Source organism: Stegostoma tigrinum, chromosome 31 (assembly GCF_030684315.1).
Source record: "Stegostoma tigrinum isolate sSteTig4 chromosome 31, sSteTig4.hap1, whole genome shotgun sequence".
Taxonomy (NCBI): Eukaryota; Metazoa; Chordata; class Chondrichthyes; order Orectolobiformes; family Stegostomatidae; genus Stegostoma; species Stegostoma tigrinum.
The window spans coordinates 31,561,966-31,578,565 of NC_081384.1; the positions used below are offsets into that span (position 1 = coordinate 31,561,966).

Sequence of the window (16,600 nt, forward strand, 5' to 3'; positions counted from 1 at the left end):
TTAGCTGGCATTTCTCTTGCTATGACCAGTTAGGATTTGTGAAAAATATATATCACTAATAGTTGCAAGAATAAAAATGGACATAAGTCTTCATGGTGAAAAGATGGCAAAAGGTTATTAAAGCTAACCCACTTATTGCCCTAACTTTGCCATACTAAACATCTTGTTTGTGTCTGTTGCCCTGATTGACTTAGAAATCAAGCACTATCAGAGGGGCGGCAATGTGGTAAAGGAATGTCTTCAATTTCAGGGATAATTTGGAAGAACAACTTGACCTTAATTTTTGGTTTGTGAATTTCTGCTCATTAGGGCCTTTCTTTTTATTTGATTGCTTTTTCAATTGTTCGTGCCCTCTTCCGGTTGATAGAAACTGAGAGGGTTACTAGAGAAAGTGTTTTTTTTCCAAGAACCATGATCCCAAGCACTGACATTTATAATTCTTCCGAGTACTGTTCAGGTATAACTTGTTGAAATTTTATTGTTAGAATTGGCTGCCAAAACAATGGCACTTGCATTAATTACAGTGTAAAGGATAAACTGGCTGCACGTGAGGGGGAAGGTGCTAAGCATGCATATTTGAGCTTTGTTCTCTGGGCTACGTAATTCACAAAATGGTAATTTACTGTTTGGCTCATCAGTGATGTGCATTGAATAGCATGAAGTACATACAAATTAAGCCTGCTTTATAGGAACAAAAACAAAGTTGCTGGAAAAGCTCAGCAAGTCTGGCAGCATCTGTGAAGGAAAAAACAGTGTTAACGTTTTGGGGTCCGGTGACCCGTCCACAGAATGGATTTTGTTCCTGATTTACAGCATCCTCTGTTCTTTCGGTTCTGCTTTATAGGGTAGTTCATAGCAGAAATTGCATTTCACTCTTGGTTACTTCCAGCCGGCCCTTCTAGGGTTGAAAGCTAACTATGACAATTTGCAAACAAAAACAAAAATTGCTGGAAAAGCTCAGCAGGTCTAGCAGGGTCTGTGAAGAGAATCAGAGTTAATTTTTCTGATCCAGTGACCCTTCTTCAGACCCAAATCGTTAACTGATTTCTCTCTACCTGTGGTACCTGACATGCTGAGCTTCTCCAGCAATTTCTGTTTTTGTTCCTGATTTCCATCATCTGCAGTTCTTTTGGTTGTAGTATCAATTTGGAGTTTCATTGCAGAAGATTTTTAAAACATGACTTTAAATCAAATATTTTTCTTGTTCTACACTCTGTGCACTGTTTCACTTTGTTTTTGATTTGACAATGAATTCCTTCACCTTCTCAAACCTCCCAGTGTTTGCTTCCCTATCTTTAAAATCTAATTGTTCTGTACAATGAAGCTGTGTTTTCCTTGCTCTGTCGTCATCACCTCGTGCTTGCTGTAATTTCTTGGACAATTTTTATTTTGAGCTGATCAGAATGCAGGGACAAGTTTAAATAATGATAGATGCCATCAGGTGCCTTGCCACAGTGAAATCTGTCTTGTTGGCTTGCTTGCCATTCCTCTAGTCACAGTCACAGTTAATACTATAAATTTGCTTACAGTTTGGTTATCCAGTTTATAGAGCTCTCTCCACAGTCAGTGTAGGTATCTGCTTCAGTTGTTGACTTGTTCCTGCTGCGGTTTCTGTTGCAGTGACCGCTTCCGTGTTGCTGTGGTCGGTGCTGCAATCTAAGTTGTTCACTTTGTAACACAGAATTGAAAAACATTTTGATAAGTCAGTTATGTTGGTGCTACACTGAATGTGCTTTGTATCAATATGTTCTTCCCGTAGGAGTTTCTGTTTGCTATTTAAAGCATAGCTGTCATCGTAAGTCTGAACAACATTTTTTAAAAAGTACTATTGTATCTCTTGTTCAGCAGAAGAGGGAGGCTGATGTGACGATGAGACCAGATGGTTCAGATGAGGTGATGGAGAGATACAGATTAGCTAGAAAGGATTTAAAGAGAGAGTTAAGAAGAGCAAGGAGGGTACATGAGCAGACATTGGCAGGTAAATAAAGGAGAACCCTGAAGCTTTCTATAGGTATGTGAGGAATAGGAGGATGACTGGGGTAGGCATAGGGCCAGTCAAAGACAGAAGTGGGAAGTTGTGTGTGGACCCTGTGGAGATTGGAGAGGTGCTAAATGAATATTTCTCATCTGTTTTCACTGAGGGACAGGAGAATAATTTAGAGGAGGTGACTGAGTTACGGGCTGCTCAAATTGAAAGGGTTAAGGTTAGTAAGGAGGAAGTGTTATCAATTCGACAACGTGTGAAGGTAGATAAAACCCCTGGGCCTGATAGGATTTTTCCGAGGATTGTCTGGGAAGCTAGGGAGGAGGTGGTGGAGCCTTTGGCCTTGATCTTTGAGTCCTCATTGTCTACAGGTCCAGTACCAGAGGTCTGGAGGATTGCAAATGTTGTGCCCTTGTTCAAGAGGGGCAGTAGGAATGACCCAGGCAATTATAGACCTGTGAGCCTTACGTCTGTTGTAGGAAAAATTTTGGAAAGGATTATAAGAGAAAGGATTTATAATCATCTAGAAACCAACACTGAGATTGGAGATAGTCAACATGGATTCGTCAAGGGTAGGTCGTGTCTCACAAACTTCATTGAGTTTTTTGAGAAGGTGACCAAGCATGTGGATGAGGGTCAGGCAGTTGGCGTGGTATACCTGGACTTCAGTAAAGCCTTTGATAAGTTTCCCCATGGTAGGCTATTGGAGAAAATACAGAGGCACAGGATTGAGGGAGACTTAGCCATTTGGATTAGAAACTGGCTTTCGGTAAGAAGGCAACGAGTGGTGGTTGATGGAAAATATTCAGCCTGGAATCCGGTTACTAGTGGTGTGTCTCAAGGATCTGTTTTGGGACCACTGCTGTGTGTCATTTGTATAAATGACTTGGACGCAGGCATTGGTGGATGGGTGTGTCAGTTTGCAGATGACACTAAAGTTAGTGGAGTGGTGGACATTGTGGAACAATGTTGCAGGTTGCAAGGAGACTTGGATAAACTGCAGAATTGGGCCAAAAGGTGGCAAATGGAGATTAATATGGATAAATGTGAGGTGATTCACTTTGGGAGGAATAATAGGAAGGCAGAACACCAGGTCAACAGAAAGATTCTTGGTAGTGTGGATGTGCAGAGGGATCTTGGTGTCCATATACATAGATTCCTGACAACTGCCACCCAGGTTGATAGTGCTGTTCAGAAGTCTGATGGTGTTTTAGGTTGCATTGGTAGAGGGATTGAGTTCTGGAGACGTGATGTCATTGCTGTAACTCTACAAAACGCTAGTGCGGCCTCACTTTGAATCTTGCGTGGTCGCTCCATTACAGGAAGGATGTGGAATCGTTGGAATAGGTACAGAGGAGATTTTACCAGGATGTTGCCTAGTCTAAAGCGAAGGTCTTATGAAGAAAGGCTGAGGAACTTGGATCTGTTCTGATTGGAGAGAAGGAGGCTAAGAGGGGATTTAATAGAGACGTACAAGATGATCAGTTAATTAGATGGGGTGGACGGTGAGAGTCTTTTTCCGAGGATGATGACTTCAGCTTGTACAAGGGGGCACAGCTACACATTGAGGGCTGATGGATTTAAGACAGATGTCAGAGGCAGGTTCTTTGCTCAGAGAGTGGTAAAGAGGTGGAATGCCTTGCCTGCCAATGTAGTTAACTCAGCCACATGAGGGGCATTTAAACAGCCCTTGGATAAGCATATGGATGATGGGATAGTGTAGGGGAATGGGCTTAGATTAGTTCACAGTTGTGTTGTTCTATGTTGTATTCATATAGCACCTTACAAGCTCAGGCCAATCCAAAATGCCCCACAGCCAGTTGTTTTTTTTAATTTTGAAGGGTAGCCCCTGATCTAAAGTAGAAAGCATCTTGGTCAATTTGTACACAACATGATCCCACAATGTGATTATGCCCAGGTTAACTATGTGTAATGTTAATTGGGGAGGGGGGCAGTTATTTGGTAAAGTGGTAAATTACCCTGTTCTTTGATATAGTGATGTAGTCCACATGAGAAGGCAAGTAGTGTTTAGTTTGAAAAATTACACCATCCTTCAACACTCCTCAGACTGGACTATAGCATCAGTCTAAGATGTTGTGCTCAAATATCTGCACTGTGAACTGTACCCACAAACATCTGTTCCTCTGAGCATACTATATGAATAAACAATCGCTGTTCAATGGAGTAAAGTTGAATTTCAGTTAACAGTATCTCCACATCATTTTCCTTTCCACATTCCAATAAGGACACTGTCCAATTACTTGCGTTTCCAGGTTGTGTCATGTACATTAGTCAGTTCAGTGTAACTTGCTAGTTGCATGTTGGTCCATTGGGTCTCTTCTCTTTAGGGTGATGTGCCCACTGGGTAAATCCTGAACTGCAGCTTAATTGCTTGTTGCTATAATTGCTTCTGTTCAAATGCATGTCTATGCCATTGGACCAATTGTCTATTCTATGATAATAAAGGGGTTTTAATGTCTAGGTTAGAAGCATAACATTTTATGGAAATAGATAATTAAATAGATTTTTTAACAGATATTTTGATAAATTAGGACAAACTAGTTAGTCCACGTATGTTTGCTCAATAATACCAACAAAATAACAGGAACTCAGTGCATCAAAGTACTTTTAAGCAGAAATGGCTTCTTGTAATGCAATTCAAGCTGTTAGTAGGCAAATGTCACAGTCACTATGCTAGTGATGACTTTTAGTAATATATAGCCAGTTTGTTTTAGTTGTAATTGATAGAGAGTTACGTTGATAAGGCTATACTGCTTTGACTGCTGCCTTGGGATCTTTAACAACCACTTGATTAAAAGGATGGCTCAAGTTCCATTTATGGATTATTGCCTCTGTTTGCAATAAAATATCAACCTTGATTATAAGTGTACCTTTCAAATCCAAATCCAGAGGTGAAAATGCAAGCTGACTCATTATGGAAACCAAAAAGTGCTGGAAATACTGAAGATGATTGAGAGAAACCGTTAACATTTTAGGCCGATAACCTTTCATTACCTCTGCTTTGTGAAACATAATGCAGAAATCTTGCTGTGCTGTCTTGCAATTGAATGGGAAATATTTTTGTATCTTTTGAGTAGTGTTATTGTAGCTTGTGACGTCCTGAGTTGTTTACAAAGAGAGCAGGAGGCATCCACGCACATATACCAAAACTTATTTCATTTCTTTATTGCCTTCTCCCAGCTTCATAATCATACATGTTATTGTATTTGTTTTTCTACTTCCAGCTAGTGCCAAGTTACTCTTCCTAGGTAGATGGTTTGGTAGATTTCAACTGTCTCTTTTGTGGCACTGGGATGACACAATATTGTTCAATGAGAATAGTATTTTTCAAGCAATTAGTCTCAAGTTGCTTGCAGCAACTTCATCCCAGCTTTACCCCAAAACGATTTTTTTTCTGAAATAGAGAAAATTGAATTTGAAAAGCTTCACAAATTATGAAGCTTGGATGTGAATTGATCCTGTAAAGCTTTGGTTTGGTCATCTAGAGCTAAAGTGGGGCTGTAGAGTGAGAGCTCTGATTTACTTCTACCTTGGGTCACTTGTTTTATGCTGTTGGTAGCTGAGTTAAGATTAACATTTGATCTTCCAAGGGGAAATTGTGAGTTGAGATGCAATTCACTGTAAAGGCCTAATTCACATTATGTTTCACCAGAGGTGGTAGCAAAATGGTCATGTCACCAGACTAGTAACCCAGAGCCCCAGACTAATGTAAATACTGAAAGAACTGTAGATGTTGGAAATTAGAAACAAAAGCAGAAATTGCTGGATAAGCTAAGCAGGTCTGACAGCATCTGTGGAGAGAAATCAAAGTTAATGTTTCAGGTCTCGTAACCCTCAGAACCCCAGTTTTGGCATTACTTTCATTGCTGCTAACCATCCAGCTATCTGAGCTAAATGTTGAGGAGGGACAATGCCCTAGTGGTATTATTGCTAGATTATTAACGTTCTGGGAACCTGGCTTTGAGTCCAACAATGGCAGATGTTGGAAGTTGGAATTTGTGATTGAGTCCAACAATGACTCTGAAACCCCAGTCAATTGTAGGCTCACTAATGACCTTGCAAATATGTGAATCCAGACCTACAACACTGTGACTCTTAACTGCCTGCTGAAATGGCCTAGCATGTGCTCAGTTTAAGGGCAATTAAGAACGAAAAATAGATGCTAGACTTACAAATGATGTCCAGATCTGACAAGTAAATAAAAAAAAACTTGATTCTCAAGATTTGCTTGTTTGTTACTTCAGTTATGAATTTAACCTTCGCTAAGTGTTTCTTCTTTCCTCCGTCTGAAGGTGTCATGTGAATGTGCACAATGATTTCTACGCACACATTGGAAAACTTAGTGGCGCACAGAGAAGTTAAACAGGTAAGTGGAAGCATAACAGTAACTCAAGAATAGAGGTTTTGCTTCTGCATTTGCTTGACTTTAGTAAAATTCAGGTTTGTGAACAAAAAATAAGTCTCACTCAGTAAATAGTCACCAAGTTGTGATTTGTAGAATATTTATTGAAGTAGAATCTTACTTGAATGGGAAAAGTGAGATCTGATTTTTGCACAAATGAAATATAGCATATTTGGAAGTGATGTAATCAAATGACATTTTGTCATTATATTTATATATGTTGGAATTAGGGACTGCTTAGATGGATCACTAATTTTGGAGTGAACAACATCAACCTGCATTATTTAATGTTCTTGAAGGTTTAATCAGACAAATATTATTGACCCTAAAAATGAGCTATCAAGAGACATAGCTGTATGTGTAAATGTCATTAAATATGTAAGTTTTAAAAGGCTTTTAAAGGTTGACTCATGCAAAGTTTTAGAGAGAGAGTTGCAAAGTTTGTCATCTAAAATTCTGAAGCATGATAAGTAGTGGTTATGCAAAGGGACGGGGAAATGTATAAATTGCCAGAGTGCAAGGGACCAAGTTTGATATGTAGTGTGAGGCAGGAAGAATTTAGAGGTGGAGAGAACGGTGATGCCATGATTAGATTTAAACAATGAGTCTTAAATTGATTATGTATCTCTCAGTTCCTCGAGGGTAGGTTGGCAAGGCTAGTAGTATTAGGCACGTGACCAGGTGTGCTATTGAATATGAGCAGAAGTTTCGGTGGGGTGGAAAATGAGAGTCCAGCAGGATGAATACTGGGTTATTGTCAACAGGGAATTTGCAGCTGATGGATAGATGTGAATGATATTAGAGGTAAAGGTAGGTGTTCATTATGCTGGAGTGTGATGCAATTATTGAAATCTCAGTTTGCAAACATTTCCAGATAAGTATGTGATGTGGGGCAATTTGAGGGGGGAGAAAATTCTGCGTTCAAGGTCATTACTGGTGAGCATGAGGGTAATTAAGCTGAATGGCTGGTGAAATATTGTAGAGAATGGGAGTCTGAAGGATGAGGAAGTTCTCAGGAGTATGTGGGCTTTCTGGGTCTGAATCCCACTTTGATATGTAGACTTTTTTTTTGGTGCAGGTTTGATTTTGTGGAAGTTACTTTTACACGGCGTCACTTCAGGCCACTTCTTTTAGTTCCAGGTCAGCATATAAGCTGTGTGTATCAATAATGTCAGTTCCGATACTCAGGATTTGTAGACCCTTTCACTTTTCTGATTGTGTATGAATTTGAGAGGTGGGGATTTATTTTGTATAAACATAAACACTTGATTATCCACTTCTCAGCGAATAAAGAAGAAACTGGCAAGTTCCCTGAAGTGCTTACAGAAACGTTACGTAAATTCGGACAATGTGGTTACCAGTGATGACAGTGATGCAAATGTTCTCTGCTCTGTCTTGGAGTCAGTGTTTGTGCACGGCTTGAAATCAAAGTATGTCAAAACAGATGGAGGAAAACGAGGACGAAATAGAGTACCTCTCCCAGAGCCTGTGTTTTGGACTCTGCTTAAAACTGTCACTCACCGGTAAGTTTGTGTAATTTTGTAGAACTGATTTATTTCCTTATTTCCTACCATATCATCACATTTTCTAAACTTGAATGTTAGTTTTAAGTGGGGAATTTTTGCATTTGTACATTTTATTTTTAATCTAAGAACACTGGTTACTTCTGTAGGATTACTCTGATAACAAGTTTTGTAACGTTACTTCTATAGTTTGTAATGCCACATATATTCATGGAAAAGTCAATATTATGTTAAAATCAAGTCTGTGAAATTTTAACCTAATAACCTGTAAAATTAAGTTTCATTCTAGCTTTTTGGGGATAAAAATTTAAACACTTCAGAATGAAAGTATAATGTGTCCAGTCACAACACTTCAATCCAAATTCATTATTGATTCAAAAATATTGCAGTTACTATATTGTCTCCAGTTCCTTCTTGTCAATTAAGATAGGAAGAATGTAGATAGTTTTGATTTTTTGAGGCTGAGGGAAGAAGGGGTCAGAAACTGAGATTAGAGGAAGAAAGAGATCAGCAGTGCTACTGAAGACAGGATGCAAGGGCAGACTCTGGACCAAACATGTAGTAAATGAACATCTGATCATTATGTCCTTCATCATGCCTTAGCTTTCCTGGGGATGAGAAGAGGTTCAGGCACTAGCAAAAAATGCCCTAGTAAGTGCTGACTCAGTACCATCTCCCTGAACCAAGACCTGAATAAAGATTTGGGGAGTGTCAGCATGACATGCTCTGAAGCATGTCTCTTCCTTTCACCTCTTTGGTGTGTTAGTAAAGTGACACGTTCCTTAATAAAAATACAGAGATCAGCAATAATGAGTGGGGTAGCTTTGCTTCTCCCTGTTAGTTTTTGGATTTTTTGCGTCACATTATATATGCTGGCCAGGATGTTTAGGTTGGAAGTAAACTCCTCAATGTTACCTGAGTAAAAGTTGACTCTTTAACATTTTGTCTATTAAAAATTGTTCTCACATTTGGTCATTCGACTTTTACACTGTTAGAAAAAATTCTATATTTACCAATTAGTAACTTTAAATCCAATTGTTTTCCAAAATATTTGATGCCAGCTTGTGGGGGCTTCACATTGTGGATTGCTATCATTAGGTTAAACAAACTACATTCTAATAAATTTTGTTGATATGCTAAACTGTCAGCTACATGCCTTGAAAGAAATATATATGTGTAAAAGTTCCTTCATTAGCTATCTTTAAATTCTTGTTTGCACTTAGCAAACCTTGTCCCCACTTACTGCCATCACCAAACATATGTGCTTAAGCCCACTCATATACTTTGTGTAGTGACAAATTCAAGAGCAGGAAAGTCAGATTTTTATGACTGAAATTCTGTTTGAAATCCATAGACTCTTCACTCTGGCATGGATGTGGCAGTCAGATGTACTTGGATTTGTCACAAACATCCTTCCATAACTTGCATGCTGCTTCATCTCTTTTTCCTCTTCACATCTTTTACATTCATATTACACTAGCTACAAACTTTTGCCATTTGTTTATTGATAACAAAAATTGTAACACAAAACCTACGGATCTATTTGCTTAATAAAGCTGATGGAAAGCTATGCCATAAACCTCTATGTTCCGGTCACAATTCTTCAAAATCCTAACAAATGTTTAAAGTTCTTTGGTAGTTTTATCCACTAAGCTTCATTCACCATCCCAAAACACATCACTGCCAATGTATCATGTAGACTAGAATACCCCGGAGTCATTTCCTGGTTTGTACTGAGGTAAGTAAACTCATTTGACTGGGATGTAATCATTATCTTGATCTAGTAGGAAAGATTGACTTAAAGTGTTTAGGTTTCAGATTATCAGCTCCTGCTGATCAATTGTCCATGTGTGGAATGGAGTGAGGAGGGGATTAGGCTTGGTTATGGTGTTCTATGCACTTATATACCAGATTGATGTACCTTGTCAAAAACTTTTGAATCGACGTGAAATACAGGTTTAAGGTGAGAAATGTTACTCTGAAGTACAGCAAAAACCTTCCTGTAATATCTTGTGTAGTATTAAAAAAGTAGGTCATAATGGGGATATTAAAAAAGCTACAAGGGGATATGGATAGGTACGTGAATGAGCAAAGATTCCACCAATGAAGTATGATGTAAGAAAATGTGAATTTGTCTATTTAGGCAAGAACAAAAAAATGCACGTGGTTTAAATGATGAGATATTCAAGAACTCAGATACAGGGTGATTTGGGTGTCCTACAGCTTGACTTACAAAGAACTAGTAAGCAGGTTCACCAGGTAAATGGGAAAGCTAACACAATATTATCGTTTATTATGAGGGCAGTTCAGTACAAAAATAGGTAAGTTATGCTTCAGTTATACAGAGCTCTGGAACCTTGTTTACAGTATTGGTTTTGTTTAACAAAGGATGTAAATGCATTAGAAGTAGTTTAAAGAAGATTTAAAAAGAGGGGAGACAATGGCCTTGTGGTATTATTATTGCTGGACTGTTAATCCAGAGACCCAGAAAATTATCTGGGTCTCCAGATTCAAATCCAAACACGGCAGCTGGTGGAGTTTAAATTCATAAATATCTGGAATTAAGAATCTAATGATGACCATGAATCCATTGTTGGTTGTCAGAAAAACCCATCTGGTTCACTAATGTCCTTTAGGGAAGGAAACTGCCATCCTTACCCGGTCTGGCCTACATGTGACTCCAGACCCACAGTAATGTGGTTGACTCATAACTACCCTCTGGACAAATGGGGATGGGCAATTAATGCTGGCCTAGACAGTGATACCCTCATTTCGTGAATGAATAAGAAAACATTTACTAGGCTAAAGCAGCAGATTATCTTATGAGGAAACATTGGACAAGCTAGGCTTGTAACTGCTGGAGTTAAGGAGATTGAGATGACTTGATAGAAACACAAAATCATGAGGGCATGGTGAGAATGGATTTAGAAGGATGTCGGAGCTGGCTTGACAATCCAAATGTCCTACTCCTAATATTTTTCATATTTGTACGTTACGCTGCTGTCCGCTTGATATTTCTTTCCCTTCCATTTCAATTTGAGCACTAGATAATTTGACCTAATTTACACGCTTTAGAGTTCAGAGCAGGCTGTTCGGTTTACGATATCAGCACATCAGACTTAAATACCAAAAGAAGTAGTAACTTGCTGTGCTTAACCTTTGTACATTATTACGAACCGCAGGCATTTGTCGTGAGATTTAAGGTAGTCAACAAGTTATGCAATAAGGGATAGAAAAGAAATTTCTTCACCCACAGACTGGTAAGAATGTGGAACTCACTACCACAAGGAGTGATTGAAGTGAATTGATACATTGAAGAGGAAGCAAGGCGGGCACTTGAGCAAGAAGGGGTAGATTTGATGAGGAAAGATGAAACGAGACTCAAGTTGAGCTGAATGGCCTGTTTCTGTGCTGTATATTCACTGAAGTCCTATGTTCTCCTATGTGGAGAGCTTGGGAACTAGGCAATTCAGCCCCTCAAGCCTGCTGTCTTGTTCAGTATGATCATGACTGACCTCATCTCAGTCTCAGCTGCACTTTGCTGCCTTCTCTCCATAACTGTTCAACCCATAACTAATTAAAAATCTAACTATCTCTGTCTTTAAATTTACTCATTGTCCTGTCATTCAGTATGGTGGACTGAATTCCACAGGCTCTCAATCCTTTGAGAGAAATGATTTCTTCTCATCCTGGTTTTAAATCTGATACCACTTATCCTAAAACTATGATCTCTCATTCTAGATTATTCCACAAGAAGAAATGTCCTCTCTATGTCTATTTGGTCAAATTCCTTTAGCATTTTGCTTACTTCAATTAAAACTCTCCTCATTCTTCTAAATTCTAAATTGTTGAATGAATCTTTCTTCATAAAATAACCATTTGTCTGTAGAGACAAAATTTTTCTTTCTGACCTATATGTTGAAATCTGGCAACAGTGCAAGTGAGGTTAATGTGGTATGATGCTGAAGTTAACTTCAATTCATAGATCATAGAATTCCGGAGGAAACAGGCCCTTCAGCTCAACAGTCCACACTCAGAACATCCCACCCAGACCCATCCCCCTATAACCCACATATCGCTGAACGCTACAAGCAATTTAGCATGGCCAATCCACTTAACCTGCACATCTTTGGACTGTGGGAGGGAACCGGAGCTCCTGGAAGAAACCCATGCAAGCACTGGGAGAATGTGCAAACTTCACACAGACTGTTGCCGGAGGCTGGAATCGAGTCTGGGTCCCTGGTGCTGTGAGGCAGCAGTGCTAACCACTGAGCCACGTGCTGTCCCTGAGTTCTGAGAGTGTTATCATTGAATGCAAGATGGTGCACATTTGGTTTTGCTATTCATGTTCTACATGTGTACTGTAAATAAGTTGAAAAAGGGTTTTCAATTTGTTTGAAACTAAAGAAGTGGGTATCAGGTTCACTGTGACATTGCCTGTGGTGGATCAGGGTGCTTCTTGTCTGTGCCTAACTAGAATTAGTGGCTCCTTGATTGAGATGCAAAGAGAGGCTGCTATCAAGGAAACCAGATTACAGTGGAAAAGTGGTGTAAAAAAGTAATAATTTTATTGATTTGTGAATTATCCATGTATATATTTATTAATGATGGCATGCAATTCAAATTGCTTGACTCTACAGAATTGCCTAAGAAATATCTTGAGTGCTGATTTTCATTTATTTAAAAATCTTACAGAAATGTGGTGACGGAGCTGGAAAATCTGAACTTTATTAACACTGACGTTGGGCGATGTCGAGCATGGGTCAGGCTTGCACTGAATGATGGCCTGATGGAATGTTACCTAGTATCTCTATTCCGTGAACGGGGCAACCTGTGTGACTTCTACCACCCTGTGGCCTTACTGCTTGATTCAGAGGATAGTGAAGTCCTATTGAGCTATCTACAAGGTCTATCATCTCTTTCATTTGCACTGTCTTTTAAATCAGCTGTACTGAATGAATGGACCACAACTCCCCTGGCATTGGCAGGTTTATGCTCAGCATCCGAGTTGCCAGAACACACACTGCCTGACTTTTCTGAAAGCAGAAGGAGAGGATCCTGGGATTCGGTTTCTCAGTCCTCTGGATCTGATATTGTTGATGTAATTCATTCTAGTTCCACAACTGCACACAGCAGTCACCTCTCAGGAAAACTAAAACTTACATCGTCTAATCTAAGTTTGGAAACAATTGGATCATCCCAACTATCATCCAGCCTGAACTCTGATGGGTTGCTTCAGTCAAATGGAATGAAGAGCCCTGATCAAGCCACAGAAGAGTTGTGGTCATGTGATACAGACAAGGGTATTGCAAGTGCAGAAAGTTCCAACAAATCTCTACAAGAGTGAGTGTTAATTTTGCTTTGCATGTTCTTCTCGATACTTTAATGTATGCCATTTTATTTCATTTATGAAGCCAAGAGAATTGACATCTGTCTTTAAGGACTCCTTGCCATCCTAAGAAATAGTTTTGACTGTGAACTGTAATTGTCACATTTTGCTTTGATAGGTTCTCCCACAATACAGCGAGCTGTTTTCTGTTCTGAAGTCGGTATGGGTTTCTGTTAAAGAGCGATGACTGAGATGGGTTTGATGCCATAAGATGGTGGTAACATTAGTTAACAACATCAGATTTACAGCCAAGGTGCTTAAAATAGATGACGTGACTGCCTCTATTTCTATAACTGTTTCTGGTTTTATGTTGTCAATCTGAGCATTATGCCTTTTAAATTTAAAGAACACATTTCTATTTAACTTTACAGAATAATGGATGGCATAAACATTGCCATTAAGTAGCAAATTCCCTGAGAAATCTCTGAAATTCTGAATAGATATAAACATGTCATCCTTGAAATTATAGTTTCATTTTGTGAAGAGGAAGACTTTCTTTGACTTTAAGTTTTTAGATTTGTTCAGGGAGGAGTGACAGTATCTGGAGATTTGTTTTGTATGCATTTAAATTAGATCTTTGAATTGCTCACTTAAGGATTTGTGCATAAGAAGTAAAGTGTAGGTGAGAGGAAATAAAGCTGCCATTGCTTAGTGACAGGAGTCCCGTAACACACAGTCAGAACAATCCAGAAGTCAGACATTGTGGATATTCATTTAGAAGAAAAGGTTCTCTCATGAGGGATGCTGTTATTCATGTTCAGTAAGTAGTTTGGGCTGAAAAGATCTGAGAAGCTTAGAAATGAGAATCAAATGGATATAAAAAGTTTTGAAAGGAGAGGCATTGGTGTCATGGTGAAGTCTCTGGGGAGTAATCCAGAACCCCAGTTAATGTTCCAAAGATATGGGTTTGAATACTACGTAGGAGATTGGGAAATTTAAATTATTGTCCTCTGGGCCAAAAGACCCAGTTTTAGCCCCACCTGCTCCAGAGGTGTGTCATAACATGTCTGAACAGGTTGGTTAAAAATATCTATAAAAGGTAACCAAATGCCTTGATTTTCTTTAAAAGAATAGATGGCAAGCAAGGAAAGAAATATGCAGCAAAGAGAGTATGTGAAGAGACTGGCAGCTAATATAAAGGGGAATCCAAAAGTCATCCATAGATATATAAATAGTTAAACAGTAATAAAAAGAAGATTGGAACAGATTGAAGACCGACAGGGGGATTAATGAATCAAGGTAAGAGGCATAATTGACATACGAAATATGCACCTTGTGTCTGTCTTTACTAAAGAAGATAATGCTACAAAAGTCTTTGTGAAAGATGAGCTTGTGGAGACACTGGGTTGAAAAATGACCTGTACTTAGGTCAGATCTAATGCAGATAAGAATGTTGAGGGAAGTAAGAGTGAGACTTAAGGGGTCCTGTCCAGAATCTTATATGCACCTCAAAAAAAATGATCCCTGGGGATTGAAAACTTGTAAATGTTACACACTTTTTGTAAAACGAGTGCAAGGATAATCCATAGCATGACAACTTTCAGGCTTTGATATAAAGAGCAAATAAAATTCATGCCATAGAAATGGTTACAACACTGTACCTCCACCACATTGAGTTCTAGAAGGCAGTTGAACACACCTTCTCAAGAGTAACTAGGGATGGACAAGAAATCCTGGCCCAGCCAGTAATACCCACAAGCTGTGAATGATAAATTAAGAATAAAACACATGACAGGCAATGATCATCTGCAAAAAGAAGTAATTTAATTACCATTCCCTACATTCAACAGTAGTGCCTTTACATATTAACAGTGCGATGTTTTATAAATAAACATCTACGTATATTGTGTCTTTCATTACCACAGGTCTTTGCACTCAATGGAAAGTACCTTGGGAGCGTAGTCACTGCCATAATATAGGACATACAGTAGCCAGTTTGCACAAAGCCAACTCCTACAAGCAGAAATGGGATGCTGACCAAATAATTTGTTTTTGCATGTATTGAATTGCGGATTGCCATTGTGAGGAACAGCAGGGAGAACTGAAAGACAAGTATCTTCAGCCTCAGTTGGTCAATACTGTACTAGATATTCATCCTAGGTTAGGAGCTTGATATATGACATGGAGCTCAAACCTGTCACTTTTCAACGCAGAGGTGAAAGGCTGCAAGCAAGCCACTAGCCAATGCTGTTGAAATCTAGAAAATGAGTCTGAGATATAGATTCACGTGCTCCCAATCAGAGTCAGTGGAAACAGTCTTGGAAACAAGTAACCTAAGCTTTATTATGAGCCTGCAGAATCGGGTGCCCCCTGTTGCCTGAGGGACGCACAGGCCAGGGAGCCTCCCCTTTTTATACATCATTTTTCCGGCCAGATCCTCCCCTTTTGGCTCCGTCCAATCGAGCCCCAAGGTGCACGATCTTCCCGTTACTTCCCTTGCCCCACCCCCTAATTAAGCAGCTTTGCAAGCATGAGCGTAAAAGTTAATATGCATTCTCTCAATAGGCATGCGCTTCAACTATGTCTATTGTGCAAAGCTTAACCTTTTCACCCTCTGGGTGTCTGCTAGTAGTTTTGGACCAGTTCATTCTGGTTTCTAACCACTTGGCCCTCACCGTTTCTTATCACTCTGCTCAGTACTAGATGTCTTTTTGTTCAAAGCTGAGTAATTCTTTTCACTGCAGTTTAATCATCCTTATCTCTCACAATCCACCCTTTTTTTCTTTTTGCTACGCATCATGATTAAACTGCACCTTGAATTCCCGTCCCTCAAACCCCCGGAGCATCCTCTGAATCTCTCTCTGCTGAGTACTATCCTCCGATTGCAGAAGCCTTTGGCAGTGAACCTGGGTCCCCCCTTCAAAGGATGTCATCAATCGGCTCAATATACATTTCAGGACATTGAGCACCAGACCCACTAGTATCAGAAATCCATAAATGGCCAAATTGACCAGCCCAACCTCCCCAACTGGTCAATCTCCAGTTTCCCCATTCCCATCCTTTCTCTTTCCAGTACCTGTTCCTGGCATCCCTCATGTTGGCGATCTGCTCTCGTAAATGCTGGGAGATATCAGTAATATTGGGGGAGACGTCCAGTATGTATGTACAACATTCCGTTTCAATTAAAGCACAGGTACCGCCTTTCTCAGCTAGAACAAAATCTAGGGCCATCCGATTTTGAAGAGCCGTTAGTCTAGTGGCAATCATCTCAGTGGTTATTTCCTTCACCTGGGATTAGGTATCAGTTAACGCATCAGCAGTATCGTTGGCCAACTCCTCCA

At 39.5% G+C, this 16,600-nt stretch overlaps 1 protein-coding gene across 2 annotated transcripts in view; it reads left to right on the forward strand.

The window, feature by feature from the left end:
• The window catches only part of plekhm1 (pleckstrin homology domain containing, family M (with RUN domain) member 1), a 53,847-nt gene that overhangs the window by 7,125 nt on the left and 30,122 nt on the right, over positions 1 to 16,600 (forward strand). For both annotated transcript variants that reach the window (XM_048560859.2, XM_048560860.2), the window contains exons 2-4: positions 6,298 to 6,371; positions 7,692 to 7,930; positions 12,626 to 13,273. In XM_048560859.2, the coding sequence (XP_048416816.1) occupies positions 6,309 to 6,371; positions 7,692 to 7,930; positions 12,626 to 13,273 (950 nt within the window). In that variant the 5' untranslated portion in view covers positions 6,298 to 6,308. The remainder of the gene's footprint in view (positions 1 to 6,297; positions 6,372 to 7,691; positions 7,931 to 12,625; positions 13,274 to 16,600) is intronic.